The sequence below is a fragment of the Alosa pseudoharengus genome, unplaced genomic scaffold (assembly GCF_046254945.1).
Source record: "Alosa pseudoharengus isolate Yale_2024_CS ecotype anadromous, Long Island Sound unplaced genomic scaffold, YU_APseudo_1.1 YU_APseudo_1.1_scf_14, whole genome shotgun sequence".
Lineage (NCBI taxonomy): Eukaryota > Metazoa > Chordata > Actinopteri > Clupeiformes > Clupeidae > Alosa > Alosa pseudoharengus.
This window is the reverse complement of record NW_027468609.1, coordinates 26,767,364-26,789,151: the sequence shown is the minus strand read 5'-3', so window position 1 is coordinate 26,789,151 and position 21,788 is coordinate 26,767,364. Positions and strand designations below refer to the sequence as shown.

The 21,788-nt window shown below is 44.8% G+C and overlaps 1 protein-coding gene across 3 annotated transcripts in view; it reads left to right on the top strand.

The window, feature by feature from the left end:
- pam (peptidylglycine alpha-amidating monooxygenase) overlaps positions 1 to 21,788 on the top strand; it is a 57,897-nt gene that overhangs the window by 6,108 nt on the left and 30,001 nt on the right. For 2 of the 3 annotated variants that reach the window (XM_076284414.1, XM_076284412.1), the window contains exons 2-7: positions 9,310 to 10,329; positions 11,000 to 11,123; positions 13,753 to 13,810; positions 17,757 to 17,844; positions 20,015 to 20,106; positions 20,440 to 20,523. In XM_076284414.1, coding sequence (XP_076140529.1) covers positions 10,238 to 10,329; positions 11,000 to 11,123; positions 13,753 to 13,810; positions 17,757 to 17,844; positions 20,015 to 20,106; positions 20,440 to 20,523 — 538 coding nt within the window. In that variant the 5' untranslated portion in view covers positions 9,310 to 10,237. The remainder of the gene's footprint in view (positions 1 to 9,309; positions 10,330 to 10,999; positions 11,124 to 13,752; positions 13,811 to 17,756; positions 17,845 to 20,014; positions 20,107 to 20,439; positions 20,524 to 21,788) is intronic. The other variant, XM_076284413.1, reaches the window with a different exon arrangement.

Sequence of the window (21,788 nt, the reverse complement as noted above, 5' to 3'; positions counted from 1 at the left end):
AATTGGTTGACTTTTTAAAAGAAATGCTCCATTTTATCGCTCCAATGCTTCAGCACATTTTTTATGTTTTAAAAGTTATCGTCTTTGGAAACAGATCTCGTTTTAACATTCCAGCCTGCATGACCATTATGTATAAAGACCAACCACTGGCAAGCAGAGACTAGTCTGAGGCCTTAATCAGTGCACTTCTTTTAAGTGGAACAAAATGGCCAACAAAAATATGAGGGCCCGCAATCACATTACTCTCATCATTGCAGAAAAACTCTTGCTCTCGCTTTTGTTAGCTAATCTGTCAGTTATTTTACTGTTATTTCTAAACCACCTGTATCATGATTCAAAATTTCCACAAAAAAAATCCTTCTTGAAGGTTTAGGCTGATTGTTCCTTGACACTTTACATTTTAGCTCTACCTAGATGGCCTAATTGGCTCAATGTGCCATTTGAAGTCATATGAATCTTTGCTGATTGAATTAAATTGATTGTGCAGGACTTAATGAATGTTTCAATATTCTGCTTGCCACTTGGCAGAATCCAATAGGGTTAAAACTTAATTATTTCCAATGACATAGTTCACCTGCTGAATCATTTCACAGAACAGCTATTTGGATGAACATGTCACACATTCTTTCGGTGTTGTAGAAATATAACATCAGATATGATTTGAATATAAATAGTCTCAGAAATAGCATTAAAATGTGCTCCGCCTTACTGATTGTATCGGTGTTCAGCAATTTTTTTTTTCCACATCTATGTATATTTAACAAAAAAAAAAATCAGCTTAGACGAGACACAAGGTGCGCTTTGCTGTCTCATCACTCTCTGACCAAGTGAGGCCAAACATGGTCTTCTCGTGCTGGGCTCAACATGGCCTCTGTTGACTTGTAGATTTCCTGGTGATGAAGAGAGCCCTGTTTTCTACCACTGGCATATGGAGAGTGTTTGGCACAGAGCTGTCCCTCTCTGCCTGCCTGCCTGCCTGCCTCCGCCCCCATAGCTTGGCATCGGGTCTGTCTGCCCTTGGGCTTTTTCTCTCTCATCCCCCCTCACTCACTCTATCTCTCTCTCTCTCTCCCTTCCCACCTCTCTCTCTCTCTCTCTCTCTCTCTCTCTCTCTCTCTCTCTCTCCCCCAAGCTGTGGTTCATGCCATGCCTCTATGCACTATGCGCATCATGTGTCCTCATACTTGTGCCGGCTTGGCTGCTCATGGAGCAGGCCAGTGTTTCCGTGTATATCTTTCAGCTGCGTGTACTGGGCTGTGAAGTGGAGCTAGAATTCCCAGATTTCCATCACATTTGGTCTCTAGCACATTTTTTGTTGCCAATTTTAGTGTAAATAGAATAAGATAAATCTTGTGGAACAAATCATTTTCTCCCTAGTGTAAGACTGATTATTTTTTCCTGTGGTCTAGAATACATACCGGTACTATGAAGTTAAAATAGTTAAATCGGATAATCTGTAAGAATTGTTTTTTTAATTGTAGCTTCACATGCCAGTAGCTTAAGCCTTAAAGGACAGGTTCGGTATTTTACACTTAAAGTAAGGTGACCAGATTTCTGAGACAAAATCCGGGGACATTTTCAGTTGAGAAGCGTAAAACATGTAATATTTTAATCTTTGTCAACTTAAAACGGGGACACTGTCCCGGGTGTCACTAGAGCTGCACTAGTCCACAATCCCCCTAGGGGGGTTCGGGGGCATGCTCCCCCGTAAGAAAATTTGGTACATTTTAACGTTTAAATGCATCAATCTGGTGCACTTTGAAAAGAAATTCAGAGGTTAGACTTCATTATCTATGGATGGAAATATTTGTGCTGTAGCCTAAACTGGCACTTCAGAATTTTAACCATGCACATACAGGTGGAATAATTATAATATTGCAGTAAGTTATGATATTGCCCAACCACAAAGCATATTTTCTTCAGTTTCACAGTTAAAGGTCCAAAATAGTATTGGCTACATTTCAGCACTCCATAAAATGATATCCTAGTGGCCGTGTTGTTCAGATAGTTAATCTAGCTAGTTATCTTGGTCATTGTAATGCCTATCTTCTTTTTTTCAGGACAGTCTGTGATCTGAGAATGTATGATAATATTTGTCTTAGGTAGCCTAATAGGGCCTATGTCTTATATCAAGAAAAAAATAACTCTCGTCTCATGATTTTTCTTTCCTTTATATTTTTGTCACTAGGAAGCATACCAGTAGAAATATAGGCTACATTGATATTTGTAGGTGATTATCTGGAATCTGGCAAATGACAACCATTATGGTGGGATAGGCCTACTCTGGCTAAACAATTTACAAAAAAGTTTGTACTGACATAAATAATTTACATGAGAATAGGTATACATTATAATTTTGGCCCAAAGTTGGAGACCATGTAGAAATGTATTGCAATTTCCAAACCGGAGTACTCAGGAACCGCTTGTTGTAGGCATACGCTAGAGTTGTTACATAAGTTAGTTAATTTTCTCGCAAACCATTTATCACAGCAACTTGGCGCTAATATCATTGGAAAGCTTAGATTTCGACCGTTCACGTGATATCTGCGTATGATATGTAGCCTATGCTATCTGTGTGACGAGTACTCCGCAATTTTAGTTTAACCTGGACTTGAGCAGCTGGCACGTTCGTGATGAATAGTTTAATAAGTCCCCCGCACAAGTGGTTTCATTTCAAAGATTCTACCGCGCTGCTATTCCACCAATCGAAATAGCCTACCAGAAATATGGGCATTCTAGAACATCTCTGAGGTCTGAGCTGAGCGCTAGTGTGACTGGCTTGAGCCTGTACGTGAAGGGTGCGCAACTGTACGTTTGGTCAGTGTTCTCTTTCTTTTTTTTATTCCAATTTCGGGTCTGTCAGTCACAGTGAAAACCGGGGACTTTTCCGGGGACAGCTCCAGCCGGGGACAGGTCACCGAAATCGGGGACTGTCCCCGGAAACCGGGGACGTCTGGTCACCCTAACTTAAAGCCCTGTTTTCAGATAGTTTATGATTAAATAGAACGTTTAAGATTGAAATTTGGACACATGCTGCTGTCAGAGACGGTTGATAAAGCGAGACGATTCATAAGAGGGTAAATTCTGGCACGTTGTGACGTGGGGTTCGAAGCTGTCACGCCAATTTAGGAGTCTAGCGGGAGGTCCAGTGTCTATGTATTCCTATGGGAGAAATGAACATTTTCACGGAATATGACCAATCCCTTAGCCCTACATTCAGAGATGTAAGTTTTGAACCCATTTTCTAGAAGCCACATGTCTCCCTAACATTCCGACATTGAAATTGTATTTTCCAACGAAACAAATAAAGACAAAAATAGCTTTGTTCGTGATATGTCTCCTCAAAGCTCTGGTGCACAGCCACCTGTTCTCAGAGGCTCTAGACTCAGAGATGGTTGATAAACTAACCTAACATATTTTTTGCTAGAACTAGTAGACTACCACAAAGTTGCTGAACATATGTTATTTCAGGTTTGTTTGCAACAATATATAAGTTTAACCAAAGTTCTTAGCTGCTAGCTAGCTAGCGAACATTCCCATTCACTTTCCGTTTACTATGCTAACGTTAGCTAGCTAGCTAGCTAGCTCGGGTAACGGGGCAAAATTAAATTATTCATTCCGTGTCCGAAAGAGTGTTTCATTGGCATCACACACAAACAATGACTGTAAAATAGTATACAAAATTATATGTATATGTTATTATTGCTTATTCAGAGAAAAGTTAATGTTTTGACACGCCTATTTAGGAGTCCGGAACTAGTGCCAATCGTCTTATGATTCATCTTAGTTAATTAACTATAGAATCTTTGCTGCTGTCCTGAGAATTTTCGGTTTCTGTGGTAGCGCCCCCCCCCCCCCCTCCCCTCCTCCAGAACGCTGCCTAGGTGCACTGGAACAATCCTTCCTAAAACGCATTAAACTTTCGTTTACAAAGACGTGAAACTCACCGAGTGGTCAGGGGTGTTCACTGATATGCTCACACAAAAATCGCTGCAAAAGATTCTTTCCAACAGGTTTATCGTAGTTTTTGCCCAACTCCATTGACTTTTATTGGATGTGCTGTGAGGTACGGTATTACTCCGCTGCCGGAAACGGATATGGGTTTGTTTGTATTCTTTCTGTAGTTTTATGCAGTCGCTGTATCGTAGGCTACTACGCTATCCAAATTATTGTCACGTCCAACCATGGCTAATGCTAAAATGTCTTGGAACATGCACGATGTGAATGATAACGTAATGATTCACGTAGGCTTTCATCATGAAAGTTCCACAGCCAAAAAAATAGTAAACGTACAAAATCATGTAGCCAAATTATTCATGTAGGCTAGGGTTAGTGTTAGGATGATGTGAACATGACAGGTTATGGACATAACAAATAAGTTCTTACCCCAAGTTCTTCCAACTCTGTCGTCCCAGGAGGTAATGTGGGAACCGCTGTATTTATCAGGCGAAAGAGCTTTTTGGACGATTTCTTTCGACCTCCAGCGAAGTTCAGTAAAATGCAGACCGCAGAGACACACGGTGATCAGCTTTCTGCAGATTCTCAACAGGTGTGCTCACATCCAACCCCAGAAATGCCAGCCACAACTTTAGCCTTTCTGGATCGTTGAAAGGAAGTCTGTGACAACTTTTTTTGCTACGAATTTTCCCGCAATTCGGAACTGCACAAAATTGCCTTATTTTTAGCTGTCTGTTGCAAAATACTTCAAGACAGCGATCTTCTGCTTCTTCTGTGTATTCAATGAAATGCCAGTGGTTTGCTTGTAATTGGCAAGATGGTGTAAGGTGCATTATCGCCACCAACTGGGCTGGAGTGTCTATTATTCAAGCTCTCAACGGAAGAATGTACGGGTGTGAGGCGTTTGGAAAAATAGCTCCAGTTTTACAACGCATGGTAAACACCAGTTGGAAAGCATCTTTTGCAGCGATTTTTGTGTGAGCATATCAGCGAACACCCCTGACCACTCGGTGAGTTTCACGTCTTTGTAAACGAAAGTTTAATGCGTTTTAGGAAGGATAGTTCCAGTGCACCTATGCAGCGTTCTGGAGGGGGGGCGCTACCATAGAAACCGAAAATTCTCAGGACAGCAGCATGTGTAGGCCTACAAATTTCAATCTTAAAGGAGAAGTTCGGTGTGAAATTGACCTTAGCTGTACTGAAAGATGTTGCCGAGTACTTACATGTGTCCAATAGGCACCTTCGCTCACCCCCTAGCATTCCGAATTACGCCGTTTTTAGCCAAGTAGCTGTGGGGGGCATAGCGTAGCCTATGCAGCTAAATCACTATTTTTACACAATTAAAAGGGTTCCAAAACCCTCAGAAGTCTACCAATGCAGTGTGGAGTTACTTGGAACCTTTTTAATGGTGTAAAAATAGCGATTTAGTTGCATAGGCTACGCTATGCCCCCACAGCTACTCGGCTAAAAACGGCGTAATTTGGAATGCTAGGGGGTGAGCGAAGGTGCCTATTGGACACATGTGAGTACTCGGCAACATCTTTCAGTACAGCTAAGGTCAATTTCACACCGAACTTCTCCTTTAAACGTTCTATTTAATCATAAACTATCTGAAAACAGGGCTTTAAGTGTAAAATACCGAACCTGTCCTTTAACAGCAGATCCATTTTTGTTGTATTTAGATCATTTAAAATTATTGAGTCTTGGTTTGCAGATAATCATGTAATGTTATCTTAAATATGCAGTGATTTTGAGTGAGTCTTACTTTATCCTTTCTGAATATGAAAAACGAGTGATTTGTTGACAGAAACACACGTTGCTTGTAGGCTGGTGTCAATCTGTCAGCTTTTACATGGGATCACCAGACCGAAAGGTGGTTGGTTTTGTGATTGATTTAATGTATGCAGGAAAAGCCCTTATTTGCATAGATCAGGGCGCTCTCCATCCATCGGCTGTCATTCAGGGAGATAGACGTGTGTGTGTGTGTGTGTGTGTGTGTGAGTGAAAGAAAGAGATGGAGTGTGAGTGAAAGAAAGAGAGGGAGTGTGTGTGTGTGTGTGTATGTGTGTGTTTTAAGCAGCCCATAAGGTTTGTAAATGAGGGCTCATGTCAGGAGCTCATGGAGGGTTCACTGAAGCACGGAACCAAAAGGTCCTTGTTTCCTTTCTGGCTCTGTGCTCTGACAGTTGTGTGATGTGTCACCATGACTGTTTTTGTGTGTGTGTGTGTGTGTGTGTGTGTGTGAGAGAGAGTGAGAGAAGTGTATCCAGATAAGAATACTGTTCTGTCATAGGCACATAGGCTAGTGTGAGGGAACAAAGTCATAGTAAGAGCCCTTTTAAATATAACAATCACTCTTCTCCACCACTGCCTTGTTTGACTGACCTTTACTGTCTCAAATGTCTATTTGTTCCTGCCATTTTGTTATAAACATAAGAAATGTAGGCCTACGTGTATGAGAAATACCAGCTCTGTATATTTTAGCCAAGACTTCATAATCTACCAAGGGTGGTGTGTATGTGTATGTGTTTGTGTGTGTGTGCGTGTGGGGGGGCGTCTAACTAGTGTGGAAAACGATACTGTCCCTCTGAGTACATTCAAGGGATTATTCCAACGATCACGGTTAGTCAAAAGCAGAGTAAGCCTGCGTTTTGAAATTCTGCCAGTTCCTGAACTGTAGATTGCTTTCTCTGCGGGCCTGTTTGTTTGCGAGTGATCCAAGCTGGCCTCGCAGCTTAAAGAGTTTTCTGCGTTCAAATGCCTGTAGCTGTAATATGCTTCCAAACAAGGACGTGTGTAAGGGCTTGCTTAAAGATGTTTTCTAATAAGCTGCTGTATCAGCATTTGAACTCTGAGGGCTTTGACTTGTTTGGCGGTCTACATGAATCTTCCCCACATTGCATAACAAATTACATTTGTCTTTAATTTAGCAATTTACATGCGGACAGAGGGTGGGGAGTTTTTTTTTTTTTTTTTTTTTGGTTTGTGGCTTGGCACTTCTCAGAGGAGTTCGGAATTTTTTTCTTCCCAAAGAGAACCCGTCGAGCTAAATTAAGAATGAGCCTGTGTCTTCAACACTGTCCAGAAGAGTCAACAGCAACACAGACCACATGATTTTACCCCTGGGAAAAACTGAAGAATTCGCAAAGGGACACAAGATGGTTTTTGTGTCACATAACAGTGTGACACATTGGAGTAGGTCCGTCTGAGCAAATATTTCTAGATTGAGTCAGTGATACAATATAGCTGCTTCCTTTAGTGTTCAGGCCAGGGTCCCCCTGCATGTGCAGGAAACGTGACTGACAAGCAGAATATTTGGTAATTCCCTGCTGGCTGAGTGTAATCATCTTGCTTTATAAGATGGTTTTCAACCCCTTATCACATAGGTGTATTATGTAGCCAACTCTTACACATACCCTATGTTTTCCCCCTATGTTTTTCCTTATAGCATGTAGTGGCTTGTGATTTAAGGAGAATAATGGCAAAGTGCTTCAACTCCACTGCTAGGCCTGTTCTGCCACTCCTCTTTCACTTTTTCACATTGAAATCCTGTTCCTGCTATCCATTTGCTCCCTAATTACATAGTCTAACGTAGGTACAGAGGGCCATTGAGAGACATTATTTTTCCTCGTGTATTGATGGCAGGTATAACTTGAGAAGATTTTTGTCAAATATTACTGAAGAGTAATATTACTGGTAATGATTGTGCTCTACTGCTGATTAAAGTTGCTGGGAAATGGGAAGTCTGTGTGTCTGTGTGTGTGTCTGTGTCAGTGTAGTGGACTGAAATGACCTTAGGCAGTTCTGGTGCTCGTCAATGATCAATAGCCCTATTGATGAGATGAGGAGTGTTAAACCGAGACACATAATTACTACTCTTTTGGGTGGTTTAACACTCCAAGGGTAGGACAAGAAGTATGATGAAATGTTGTCATTTTAAAAAAGAAAGTGTGGAAAAAATGCACAAGTCACTTCTGGTGAGAATCATCCTTTTCTTGTGGCTCCATGTGCTGACATTTTAAAGTGTTTGAGGCAAGTGTGTCATGCACTATGCACTGCCTCGTCACCCTGCCGTTTGGGCTGTAACTTGTCTTTCGAAAGTGTCTACTAACATTTTGTGTCTTGTGGCTCGTGGTGGCAGGCCCACACACACCCCTCGGATGAACACTCGCCAAACGTGTGGGGAAGGGCTTCTCATTTCTCTCTCCTTCTCTCTTTTCTTTCTCTGGACTCTATCTCATCTGTCTCCCCCAGTCTTTGTCTGCCTGTCCCTCCTGTTCAGGCATCCAACCATTTCTCATTTTCTTCAAACCTCTTGCTAGCCTTCTTGTCTGTCTCTGTGTGTCTCTCTCTCTCCTTTTTTCTATACCTTCCTTGTCTGTTTCCCTTTTTTCTCCTCTTCTTTTCTCCTGTTATCTCCCCATTGATCCAGCTCTGCTTTCTCAGTTTCCCAGCCTCCCTTGAGCTTTCCTCTTTTTTCTACTTCTATCTCAGCCCTGTCCACCTCGCTTCACCCAATTGCCTTCTCTATTTCTCCCTCTCTCTCTCTCTCTTTCTCTCTCTCTCTCTCCCTCTCTCTCTCTCCCCTGTGAGGAGAGATGTTGCCTGCTAAGACATGTGTTGTGTGTGTTGTGAATGTCTGTGTTGTCTTTGTTTTTCTTGTGTTTGGGTGTCTGTGTGTGTGTTTGTTGTCTACGTTCTGTGTGTGTGTGTGTGTTGTGTTGTATTGTGTTGGCGGTGCCATCGTCGATCGGAATCCTCTTTGCGGCGAGGTGTGGGGATTGGATTAGCGTCGCAGAGCTAAGGTCACCAAACCTCCAGGCCACACTCTCACTTTCTCCCACCTCCTCTCCCTCTCACCCCGTCCTGCCCACTGATCTCTGTCCATTCATCTCAGCTCTTCTCTTGTTGCTCTGCATCTCTCTCTCTCTCTCTCTCTCTCTCTCTCTCTCTCCACTCTTCTCTCTTCCTGTGTGCATTTTTATTTATTTTTTCGTTTTAATCAATGGATGAAAAGTAAGGTTGTGAAAAAGATTAATGAAATCCTATACACTCCCATTGGAGGAGAGACGCTTGAAGCTGCCACTTCCCATAATGGGAGTGTATTAAGCAGGCTTTGCCCTGAAGGGAGGCGGAGAGAGGTGGTTGAAGGAGAAAGAGAGAGAGGGAGGGAGGGAGAGTGAGAGAGGGAGGGAGAAAGAGTGAGAGAGGGAGGGAGAGAGAGTGAGAGAGGGAGGGAGAGAGCGAGAGAGAGAGAGAGAGAGGGAGGGGCAGGGGAACGCTAGTGTTACCGCTGGTGCGCGTGTTGTGTTAGCGTCACTCATGCTGCGCTCTCCACTTCTATTTTTACAGGTTGTGACTGAAGCTGCATTCCCAAGCGTGTGATGTGTGGCGGCCGTCTCGTTTGAAGGAGCGAGAAGCTGCCGCTGCTGCTACTGCTGCTGTCCGTACTGTCCCCTCCTCCCTACCCTTCTCTCTCTCTCTCGCTCTCTCTCTCTCTCGCTTTTTTCTCTCTCTCTCTCTCTCTCCCCCCACACTTCTCTTGGGATTTTTTGGAGCTGAAAGCAACGAGGGGGACAGAGCCAGCCGTGTCCAGGGCTGTCAGCGTGCATCTTGATTCGACCGCCTGCATCAAGGAGAAAAGAGAGCGGGAGGGAGGGAGAGGGTGTAAAGAAGTGGGGGGGGGGGGGAGAAAGTCAAATCTCTCTCTCTCTCACTCTGGGACACTTGTGAAGGGGAACCAAGGGAGGAGGAGTGGGGGAGATCCAAAGCTGCGGAGAGGAGCAAAGACGAGCAGGAAGAGGAGGGGGGGAAGACAAGGGAGAAAAAAAGAAAAAGAACACTCGCTCCCAACTCCTGCCTCAGTTTCATGCGCTTGGAAACAACGAGAGTCACAAATCGTGAAGGAATAAAAAAAACAAAGCAAACAGAAGAGGAAAAGAAGTGTGCGGGAGAGAGAGAGGAAATAAAACCAAACAATAGAAGCAGCCAGCCTGAGCACTCGCGCTCAGTGTCAGATGGAGAGGAGGAGGAGGCGCGATTGATGAGGTTCCTCCTGCTGCTGCCGACGCTGCCGCTGCCCTTACCGCCGCTCCTGCCTGGACTCTTCTAATTGCCGTCCGCGCGGCTGATCGGAGAGGACCACTCGCTGCCGCTGCCGTTGCCGTGACTGCTGTTGCCGTCTCTCCCCCCCCTTGCCTCTCGGTCTCTGCGTCCCTCCCCCCCGCCATCACTCTTGAAGCTAATCAGCCCCGTCCGCGGGAGAGAGGAAAGGAGAGACATGGGAGTCCTGGTGTGTGGCGTCTTACTTCTGGCCCTCGTCTGTCAAAGCCATAGCTACAGCGTCAGAGACCCCCTCAGCAGGTTTAAGAGGTGAGTCAGCCAGGAACAATTACCTGTGCGCACATATGCCATAAGACAGACTCGCTTGCTCTGGGTTTCAGTACATTGAGTTCAGTTTGTTTTGGCATATTGCGGGCTGAAAAATGCTGTTGGCTGATGTTAGTTTTCTTAACTCTTTGAATTTGAGATCATAATCAGAAACGGTCGGGTTTTGCAAGATTGCAAAAGAACAGGAAGGATTGAGCAAAGCAAAAAAACAAGAACTGCATAAATGACGGTCCTTCATGTAGTGAGAGATTTCATGGGGGCTGATTGTTTGCTTTGTGCAGATTGCCATATTGAATACATGGTGTTTTGTTGTGTTATGTTGAGTGATATATATGTGATATGTCAGTGATGTTAGGGGTCCATTTTATTCATATATACGTATTTTTGCATTGTTGTTATTGTTGCATTTTTTTCTGCTGTGCCATTTTGGTTTTGGCTGATCACATATTTTAAAATGTATCAAAATAGTTTTGTTTTTGCTAAATATATACTTAATATAAATTCATATTACACCACATGTATTTTTGAAAAAACAAACAAACAAAAAAACAAAACCTTTAAATCAAACGTAAAACAAAAGATGATGGGAGGATGTTTTATTTTGTGCTCGTCCCTGTTTGTTTGCAAACCTCTCCTCTTTTGATTCTGGGAGCAGGTATCAGGAGACTCCCTGGTCCGACCCAAATGACTGCTCCAGGATAAGACAGCCTGCCATCCAGTCCAACCCCCACAATCTGACACTGGACATCCGAATGCCAGGAGTGATCCCATCAGCAGTAAGCTATGCCACACCTCTCAAAGACACATGTAACCAATGCCACAGTACATATACCAATACAGTGATCACATATCCACCATGCATGTCAGCGGTGAGCAAAATATCGTTGTATAACAGTCCTGTGAAGGGGTTCTCGTTTGTTTGCGTATTGATAAGACCATACAGGAAGTGATTGTTAAGATCTTTCGTATGGCTTTGGGTCTAATTTATGCAGAGGAGGGGGGTGGGGGTGCAGGCCTGTGGACGAGAGTCCTCCGGGAGGGGTAGAGGGGTGGATCTCCCACAGTGTTTGTGTTCTCTCTATTGATCCATCAGTAATGTAGTCATTAGAGCTTGACCCTCCCCCCCACCCCTCTCACACACACTCACACACACTCACACGTACACACAGATGTAGCTAATTGAGCTCTCGGCTCCCAGCTACGTCCTCTTGTCTCGCTCACAATAAGACCTGCCCTTCTCTGGTTTTGCATGAATGGGGGCTGTTCCATTGAGACCAGTGTGAGGTGCATTCTGGGAGTCTTGTGCTTGTTGTGTTTTTCCGACTTTGCGTCCCCCCCCACACACACACACACAACACCTTGTGAAAAGTTGATAAAATCGCTGTGTGAGGAAAGGAGGGAAGCTAGGAGACGCTGGGTGGCGATGTTAGCAGTGGCTCGGGTGAGGTGGAGAGAGCAGAGATGGTGGTGGTGGTGGTGGTGGGGGTGGCGTAGCTATTATTATTCTCCGCGCAGGTCTATGACTCATCGGCGAGTGATTCATCGCAGCCGCCCGTGCTGATAACTCCGCCAGGAGGATTATGTGGTGTGTAACAATCCCAGGAGGGTGAGGAAAAAAAGAAGACATGACTTCTATCTGGGCAGCAGGAGGAGGAGGAGGAGGACGACGAGGAGGGAAGAGCAGTCATTTTCAGCAGTATTGCGCTATTGATCATCGGCAGTTGACCTTTCACTAGTTCTCCAGCTTGGCCAAATATCTTGGCCGTACAGATACCATTAAATTGCCTCTTCTTCTCCCAGGATGACTGTTTCATGTTGTTGCTTTACACTCTGAAACAGGAGGCCAGGATGAAGAGGTGATTGAATGTATGGGAAGGCGTGTGTGTGTAAGTGTGTGTGTGTGTGTGTGGGGGGGGTTGTATCCGACCTCATGACGTGCTGATCCTCTGCTAAATATCCACCCGGCTGCTGACCTTATCAAAGTTCCCTATCAGCATTTTGTCTCTGATTCAAACTGATGTCATCATTTATATAAAAGGCTTCCCTGCCAACTATCTGTCCCTTTGCCCTTATGTTTTTTTTATAATATTTATTTATTATTTCATTAATTTATTTATTTGAAGACAAACTTGGCAGGATTAGTTTGTCTCTGCCATAACAGCTTAGAGAAAAAGAAATGCACCATCCCTTACAAATTGATGTAATCATTCCGAGCATAGCACACGGATGGAGGAATGACAGCCAAAAGCCATCAGCCATAACTAAGCAATTACGGCATTTGGCTGCGAACGACTTCCTGTCATGTTTGTTACAAATGTGTCAGTTAAATGGCTGTTCCCAGGAACTACGTTCACAGCTGCCATTTTTCATCCCTCCTTCTTTCTCCTTTCCTCTCGTTCTCATTCTCCTTCTCTACACCATGCAGCTTTTGTTAGTGAAGCAAACAACAATATCACGCACATCCTGACAAGGCGGGGAGGGAGGAAGGGAGAGGGTGGGGGGGTTTATGAGGATGGGGAGAGAAGGGGCTATTTCGAGTCAAGGCAGACGTGACGCTTGAACCGACTGCAGATGGAGAGGTCACCGAGAAAATTGAAACCAGGGAGAAAAGACTGAGTGAAGGAAGAAAGGAAAAAAAGAAACAAAAGGGTGAAGAAAACAACAAGAGAGCGTAAGAGGAAGGAACAAATATAGCCATAAGAAGAAGAGGGGAAAAAAAGACTGTTTTTTTGTGGACGCAGTTTGTCTCCATTAGTGGATGCTATACCATGGGCCTCCCCCTCCCCCTCTTGAAATATATCTCCCCCGCGTTACGCAAGGTTGGTCCTGGGGACGTGATTTAAGGCCGCTGTGTGTCTGTCTAAACCAGAGGACGTGGCCTGACGCTCAGGTCTGCTGCCTGCGAGTCTGCGTTAGTGTACTGCCCGTCTACCTGAATCACATCAGCATGAAGGTCTGTCTCTGCACCCCCCATCTCAACCCCCCCCCCCCCCCCCCCATTTCACCCTGCTGGCTGGAGATTAAGAACACAGCAGTGCGTTTGTGCAACTGTTGGGGTGGGGGGGTGCGGTTGTCTTCTGCCGTCTTCCTATGACTCACAATGCAGAGCTCTTTTTTAGTCTGTTTGCCCTGCACTGGCACATCGGAGATAATGAGTGGGTTGAGTGAGATATTAATGATTGACTTAGGGACTGACTCATCTCTGAGTGTTTCCAAAGAGCTTTTAGGAGACACAGAGCCTCCTGTTTACTGTATGCCTAATTGAGCTTCATGCATCGAGTGTAATGTCTGTTTTTAGCCTGTGAGAAAGAACCTAACCTAACTTCCTCAGGTCTTTTACTTTACTAACGATATATTTACTAACGATATTTATTAAGTTTCTTTTTTCTGTTTCTTGTCTAACAGTCGGACACGTACCTGTGCATGGCTGTTCCTGTGCCTACCCAGAGGGACACCTATATAGGTGAGTGCCTCTGTGCAGTTCCCCCCTCTCGGTCCTCCATCTCAAGTACTCCCCTAATTTTGCCATACATAAATATGTAAACCTACAAACACCCTCTTCTTGTTCAGTGGATCATTCTGAATGAAGGTGTTTAGGGTATTATGCCTTCTGTTCTGCTGTTTTCTGTTATTTTCCTGCGCCTGTAAGTGGCAATTTCATTCCTCCAAAGAGGATTATGCATTTTCACTTTGAGTCTCAGGACGCTCTGACAGACTTGATTATCAGCCCTCCTCCCCATTCATTCCATTACAGCAGGTGAATTCATAATAGTGTTGACGTAATTCTGGTCCACCGTCAGTTGCTATGGCTAGACATCCTCATTTGTCCACGCACACACAGGCGGCCTGTTGTCAGGGTTACAGCAGTCTCACAATCCTGCTCTCTGACCTCTTGACCTCTGCGTTGTGTTTGTGTCTGAAGCTGAGAGGCCTCTGTGGAAACAGGGATCACTATAGACGGTGTGTAGACAGCTCCGTTGGTCTCCAAGACTCAGCCCCGGCCAAGCCAGCCCTTATTTCTTTATCCCCCACCGCGTGAGTGCAGTGGCAGAGCGGTGAAGTGAGAGCGTTTCCAATCCTGTTAACTCGTAGTGGAGGAGAAGACAGGACGGGGCGCCTAACAAAAACACAGAAAGCCGTAAAAATCTGCTCTGAGCTATCGCACTACACACATCAGCACCTTTACTGTCAGCACAGTTTAGTGTCTTATGTAGATTAATTGGAAAAAAAAAAACTTGCCTCGCGTGGTTTCTTTTATTGCTGAGTGCTGTTGTAATGATTATCTGTGAGTGGCGAAGAAATACTGACTTCACTCATGAATAAAATGCTGATAATGAATTATACCAAAAGGTGTTACGGTCACATTGTTTCGGAGGGCTAGTAGCATTGCAATGCATATGCTGGAGGGCTGTGATTTTGGCAACACTTGATGTAATGAAATGAGAGACTCTGAGGTGGACTTGCTGAGGGTTTAAGATGATTGCCTGTATAGCCAGTGTTGTAATGCTTAAAGACAGTAAACAAACAAAGACGCAATATCAGCATGTATTCAATTCATTTGTTTTTGTATCAGAACAAGTTTTATTATTAATTCTAAGATAGAAGTTATGATTTATACCCACTTCACCAACCATTTGATTCTACAAGCCGTTATAAGACAACTCTTCATCAAGGGAATATAGCTATAGAATGCTAAAATCTATAGATATGTAGTTATGGACACTTCAGAGCCCATGGATTACATTTCCTGGAATAGATACCCTTTAAGACAGGATCAGTATGAAACATGGCACATATCGCAGGAAGGTGTAATTATTTATGTGTACTTACAAAATAGATGCTTACTTTGGGCTGAAACAGCAGCCGCATGATTGCGTCCACCCATGTTGATTGCACACACACCCACCTCTTAAGATGTTGGCTAAGAGCAAACAGCAAACCACCCCACAATGCCTCATCATGCTAACGAGCGTTTTGTAACACTGCAGTCATTGCGGTTAGGTGTTCATAGGATGTTTGTGTATCTTCACCTCTCCTGTTGGTCTGAGGTTGTTCTCACAGTCTGGAGTCTTGTCCATTTAGAATAGAAGCCATCTGTCAGCTTTGATTAGGGCGACATTTTTGGCTCATCTCTCTGCGTACGAATATTTGCATATTCAGGGAGTCAGGGAGCTGCATTAACAGCATTGCAGACAGGCCATGATTGGTGACAGTCATAATATGGATATATACAGATACATGCCTCATCTAGAAAAAAGGCTCATCTTTTGGGGGTGCTGATTGAATGAACTCTACATGGATCTACATGTTAGAGTTCATGTCTTTCTATCGTTATCTGGTTTGTCGCCAATTTGAACAGGTGAATGCTAATACCACGATGGAGAGGTTGTTTCCAAATATAGATGTTCACTCAGTCACGGATAGCAGATCTTCATAATCTGGCAATAAATAAAATCCCCTCTAAACAAGGTTTGCCCTCTTGAGTTTTCCCTCCAATTAGCATCTTTTAACACAGGCAGAATACTAAGGAGCCTGTTAAATGATATTGTAACTCCCAGGCACTGTGTGTTGTGATTTACGTTCCACAAATTACTTACAAGGGATCATTCTTGAAGAGGCCAACGGCTGCATTTTATACTTTATGGCTCATGGTGAATTATTCAATGCCTCTGCAGGAACAAACAAACAAACAAACAAACAAACAAACAAACAAACAAACAATAACATGCAGCAAAACTGACTTTGCTTATGCCATGTCTTTGATGACTTCCTAAGCCCCTGGCAATCTGGTTGGCCAATTGGCACGGGGCACGTCTCCAGTAGCGTCGTCGCTGGGTGAGAAGAAGCAGTCATGTGACCAGCTGGCATGCAACAGTGTCGTTTGTTATTGCATATTTGAATCCTTCTCCTTTCCCTTGGTGGGGTCTGTGTCTCTTCACACGGCTGCGTTGGGTTATCGAAACTCCAGCTGCATTGAGCTGCCATTTCAATTACGCCGTGTCGACAGCAGTGTGATCAGTGGCAGGCCACCCATCTGCACGTAAAACACCCTGTGTAATGGCGCCCAGTGAAGCATGTAAAAGAAATATCGACAGTGGCCGATGGCTTGATCAACAGAGAGAGGTAGAGAGAGAATAAGAGAGATATGAAAGAGGGATAGAGAGCCCAGTGATGGCCTGATGGGTTTGGTTGTTTACCCAACTGTCCACCCCTGTCCCTGAGTGGAGAGTGATGTCTACATCTGCTTCTCGTGTCCTCTCCTTACCGCTCATGGAGGGCGACTGATTGGAGGGGGTGACTCCTCATTGCCTCGGTGATTAGCATCCAACTGTTTGTTTTTCCACACGAGTGCATGTTTAGTCCCACGGAAGAAAGAACGCTTCCTTACACAAGATTCCCATCACAGCACAAAAAAAAGCAGCAGGCTATTTTTTAATTATATTTGTGCTGTAAAAAAAGAAACCTGTGTTTACAATTTTTTTGGGAGGGAAAAAAATCCTCCACCTTGGGTGAAGATGAGTGGGTCACAGACACACGTTGGCTAATTCTAGGACTACACAATCTGAAATGTGTACAAAACTGAGTGGCATGCATAATTCAGATGGAATTTGACAGAATTTGAATTGAACGTCTGTCTGGAAGGGAAAAGTGCTGCGATGGCCAAGGCTGAGCTGCTGTTCTGTTCTGTCGTCCCACGACAGATGAGGAAATACACCAGGACTGTCCACCTTTGGCCTCTCCTCAAACACATCATCCATTATTCATGTCAGGATTATTCTTCCTGGGAGAGAAAGTGAGAGAGACAGAGGAGGAAGAGAGAAAGAGAGAGGAGAGAGAGAGAAAGAGGGAGAGAGAGAGAGAGAGGGAGGGTTGTGAGAAGAGACTAAGTGAGAACAAGGGACTTCGATGGAGCTAGATAGGAATAGAGAGGAAAAGAAAGTGTGAAAAAAAGGAAGAAGGAGAGAGAGAGGGAATCGTGGAGCTGTCAATCACTTTCGTATGGAGAGTGCATTGATTTTTCTCTCTTGCCCACGAGGACGGCTGGCTGGATGGTTTGTTGCCAAGCTTGATGCACGGCCCAATAACCAAAGAAAGATATGGAAGTGCTGCTCATATTTCAATTCCTCCACTTCCCCCATTCCCCAGCTCTTGGTAGTGCCGCCCTGGGTAGTCTGAGGGTACGTCTCCTATTGCATATTTAATGGAGTGGTATGGTTGTAAATCAATGAAAAAAATCAGCACAAAACCTAAAATCCTGTTATCAACAAAAGCCCTGCTATACATACTTAATGTCCTTTGTTGAAATGCACTGCCTAGGCAATTTGTTTCGCAGTACAAGATTCCTGCCTGGAGATGAAAGCGTCTCTGAGTTGTGTATGCTAACTTTTGCTCTCTCTCATCCTTCACAGTGGACTTTGTGCCTCATGCGTCAATGGACACAGCTCACCACATGCTCCTGTACGGCTGCAGGACCCCTGTGTCCACCAAAGGTTACTGGTAAGCAGGAGACTGTAGATGCTACACTTCTGTGTTGTCTTTGTTGTCTACCTGAATTTAGTAGTGCCTCTCTCGCTTATTTACCTCAATGATAATCTCGTAATTTAAAATCTGAGGTAATTACAGGCTTTGTTAACTCTGGAGTAATGAAGCTGTCTCTTGCATCTGACACCCGAGATATATGGGATGCAGAGGGGGGGACGATTATCTGGGATTATCTGTCTTGCTTTACCGTAGTGGAGAAATGTAGCACACTCCATCATAGTGCGACATGAAAACAAAGTGGCTGTGGAAGGTTTTCTGTTAAACGAGTTTTAAAGAAATTAATTCGGCAAAAATCGCCGCTAATTGTTACTTTTCTTTCATTACGTTGAGTGCCTGAGGATATCATGCCAGCCTTGCACAGTGTCACCGAAGCAGTTAATGTGTGGGATGACTATTGTCTCCCTGAGCAGAGAGAAAAAGAGACGGAGAGAGAAAGCCAGAGACCTGGAGCTGGAGACATTCACTAATAAACTTGCCAGTTACCATAGCAACTGCAGCCACCTCAACAAAAGAGGGGGGAGGGTAGGATGGGGGGGGGGGGTGTTCAACCCAAGGGAGAACTGTTCTTCTCCAGATCCCTTCAGAGTGTTATCTTAAGGCTGTGTCATGGAAGAAACACAAAAGAAAAACACCACCGAATGTGAGCCATTTCCCACGACATGAGCAGAACACCCAGCGAGGCCCACTGGATAAAAACACTTTGAAAACAAGGCCAGAGAAAACTACATCTGATAGATCTCAATTCAAGAAGAAGGAACACAACAAAAAAAACATGTCGCAGCCCAGAATTCAGTCAGTTTTTCAAAGAAGCTATCATGCTTGACATGGTCTGCATCTTTTGTTTTATTCCATCCTGTCATAAACCTTATTATAGGGAAATTGTTGCAGTGCCATGCTATTCATATTTGCGTGGGCGGGAGTTAATCCCCCCCCCCCCACACACTGTTTCATTTATCCACCCTTTTTTTCCATCCAGTTTTTCATCAAAAATTAATCTCTAACAGGGATGAACTCCCCCCTCCTCATCCTCCCGTTTGCTAACTCTTAACACCCCTTAACCGCCCCCACTCCGAAATAGCATTACCCATTCTGAGTGTGAAAGCTGTGCAGAATTGCAGAAGATCCTATGAAGCTTTAGAAATCAAAGAGAGAGAGGGAGAGAGAGAGAGAGAGAGAGAGGGGGGAGTCAGTGGGGGGGCTTGAAAATAGGCCATTCAGCGGGACGGGACTAGCAATCACACTCCCCAACGCCCAGATCCACAGCAAACTGAACCAGAATTGAAAAGCACCATATTTGTGTGCCTGTGGACATCACAGACCAACCGCTGCAGCTGCAGTCCACGAACGGCATCAGCTGAGTGTGCTGTTTTGAAGGGAACAGCCGAGACAAAAACGTACGTCGCCACTGACGTACTGTCAGACTCCAGCGTCAGTCAAAATATGTTTCTCACAGGGTGCTGCTACAGTGTCTTTGGGGAAAAACACAGGTGTCAAAAGCAGCTTGAAAGGGCATTTGTGCCACTTTAAGCCTTTCAGTTTCTTTTCCAGGAAGAGTATCGAGAAGATGGAGCCTTACCTGTCCATTACTAATCAGAAATGCTTGGTATCCTGACATATTTTTAGGATTCTTTTAGTTGTTTTTCTTTTTGGACGAATTGGGCTTTTTATATTTTCCCCCCGTAAGGAATTGATTCATACTGCTGTTTGCAGAAAGCAGCATCCCAAGATGTTGGTAATAATCTGCGATTAGGGCATTAGCACAGTGCCTCACAGAGTTCAAGGCTCGGAGCCAATTAGATTTCAGTTCAGTTCTGGAAATGTGAAAAGTCTATTTTCAGGGAAGTGAAGTCAGTTTCCATACAGTCGGTGTTACTTGCGTACGCTCGCATAACCAAATAGATTGATGGCTCCATTATGGAGTGAATGTGAAGTGGAGGTCTGCCGGTATCCCTCTCTGAAGTCGGCTGTTTGGTTTGTGTGTGTGTGTGTGTGTGTGTGTGTGTGTGTGTGTTGAGGGGGTGGGGGGTTTGTTTGTGTATTGATGATTCCCATGCACCGTGAGAGAATAATGGACTGGGTCTGCGGGTTGCTGTATTGAGCGGAGCTTCTGTGTGTCTTCACCCAGGGACTGTGGGACGGAGCAGGGCACCTGTAAAGACGAGGCCAAAATCATGTACGCCTGGGCCCGCAACGCCCCTCCTACCAAACTGCCCAGAGGTAACCCCCCCCCCTCTTTTTCTCTCTCTCTCTTTCAGTCTTTCTTTTCACCCCTCTCTCCCTTTTAGTTTGCATTTCACAGCATCACTCTTTCTCTATCTGCCCCCAATGTGTCCCTTTCCACCCTGTGGTCACTCTGTTTCTTTCTTTCTTGCTCTCTCTCTCCCTCTCTCTCTCTCCATCTTTGTTTGTCCTTTCATCCCCATTTCTTTCCCTTTCTCCTCCTGTCATAATCCCCTTCACGTTATCCAGCTCCAGAATAATTGGTCTCTGCTGAGAATCTAATCAGTCTCACAGCTAGCTAATGCCTGTGGGGATGTGCTGTCTTTCCAGATGTTGGATTCAGAGTTGGGGGTGACACCCGCATCACCCACTTTGTGCTGCAAATTCACTATGGTGACGTCAGTGCATTTAGAGGTAAGCATCGACCAGCCACAACAAATAATATTTGGTAAGAGTTAAGCGATGAATCATTTCATGCTCATGTTTTTGAGATGGGTTGAAATATTTAAAAATGTCAATGTCAGTCAGTCAGGCTACCTTAAAAGAGTCTGACAGGTCTCAGACTCAGACGCTAACAAGCGTTCTTTCCCAGTGTCGATCCTGCCATTTTTGTTTTAGCCCCGGTTATACATGCCGTGCTTCCAGACCCAGCGGTGGAAATATCCGTGGCTGTACGCTCCGTAAGCCCACCCAGAGCCTCTTAATTTGCCTGCGTGGAACGCTGGCCTCGGTGCAGCGGGGACAATTTAGTTCATTATGATCTAATAAGCATTGCTGTGTGAGCTCCCCCGACAGACGCCATTGCACCAGCCGGCCCGGCCCAATCAGCCGCCACAACTGTTGACTTAACCGGACCGGACCGGACCGGCCGGGCCTGGCCCTGACTCTGGCCCTGCGCCGCCCTACTCAGGGGAGAAGGGATTGTTTTTTCGGGGCTGCATGCAAAAAGGCCTGTCATCAATTGATTGAGCCCAACCACAATGCTGTAAATGAATTGTGTGTGTGTGTGTGTGTGTGTGTGTGTGTGTGTGTGCGCACTCTTTTCCTTCCTGCTTTGCCCTGTTTGTGTGTGTGTGTGTGTGTGTGTGTGTGTGTGTGTGTGTGTGTGTGTGTGTGTGTGTGTGTGTGTGTGTGTGCGCGCACTCTTCCTTCCTGCTTTGCCCTGTTTGTGTGTGTGTGTGTGTGCACTCTTTTCCTTCCTGCTTTGCCCTGTATAGGGAAAATAAGGAGGGTTCGCTGCCTCGGTAAACAAAGGTGGACCCGTTTGATGCCATTTCAGTGAATAGCCCTCTTATCTGTGGTCCGTCTTTGACAAAATGTCATTACGCATTGGAGTGAATGCATTTCGGACTAAGGGGTAATTCAATATGCAGCGAACGCATTATGCTATTGTTTCTATTGCCAGCTTTGAAAATGAAAAGGAGTAGAGACAAAAGTGGCCTGAATCACCTGAAATATCCTCCGTAAATAATATAGGAAGTGGCAGCGGCAGCACATTGTAGCCCCAGTAGGTAGGGTGCCCGTCCTGACACAAAGCACCCCCTCAGCCCTAGTGCTGCAGAGTGGAGAGCCTGCACGTGTGAGTTTATATATAGCCTAGCCAGCTGCAGCGCGCGCTACGTGCCTCTGCCCTGTTAGCATGCAGAAGTGGTTCTGTTTACCGTTCTAATGGAGTGCTC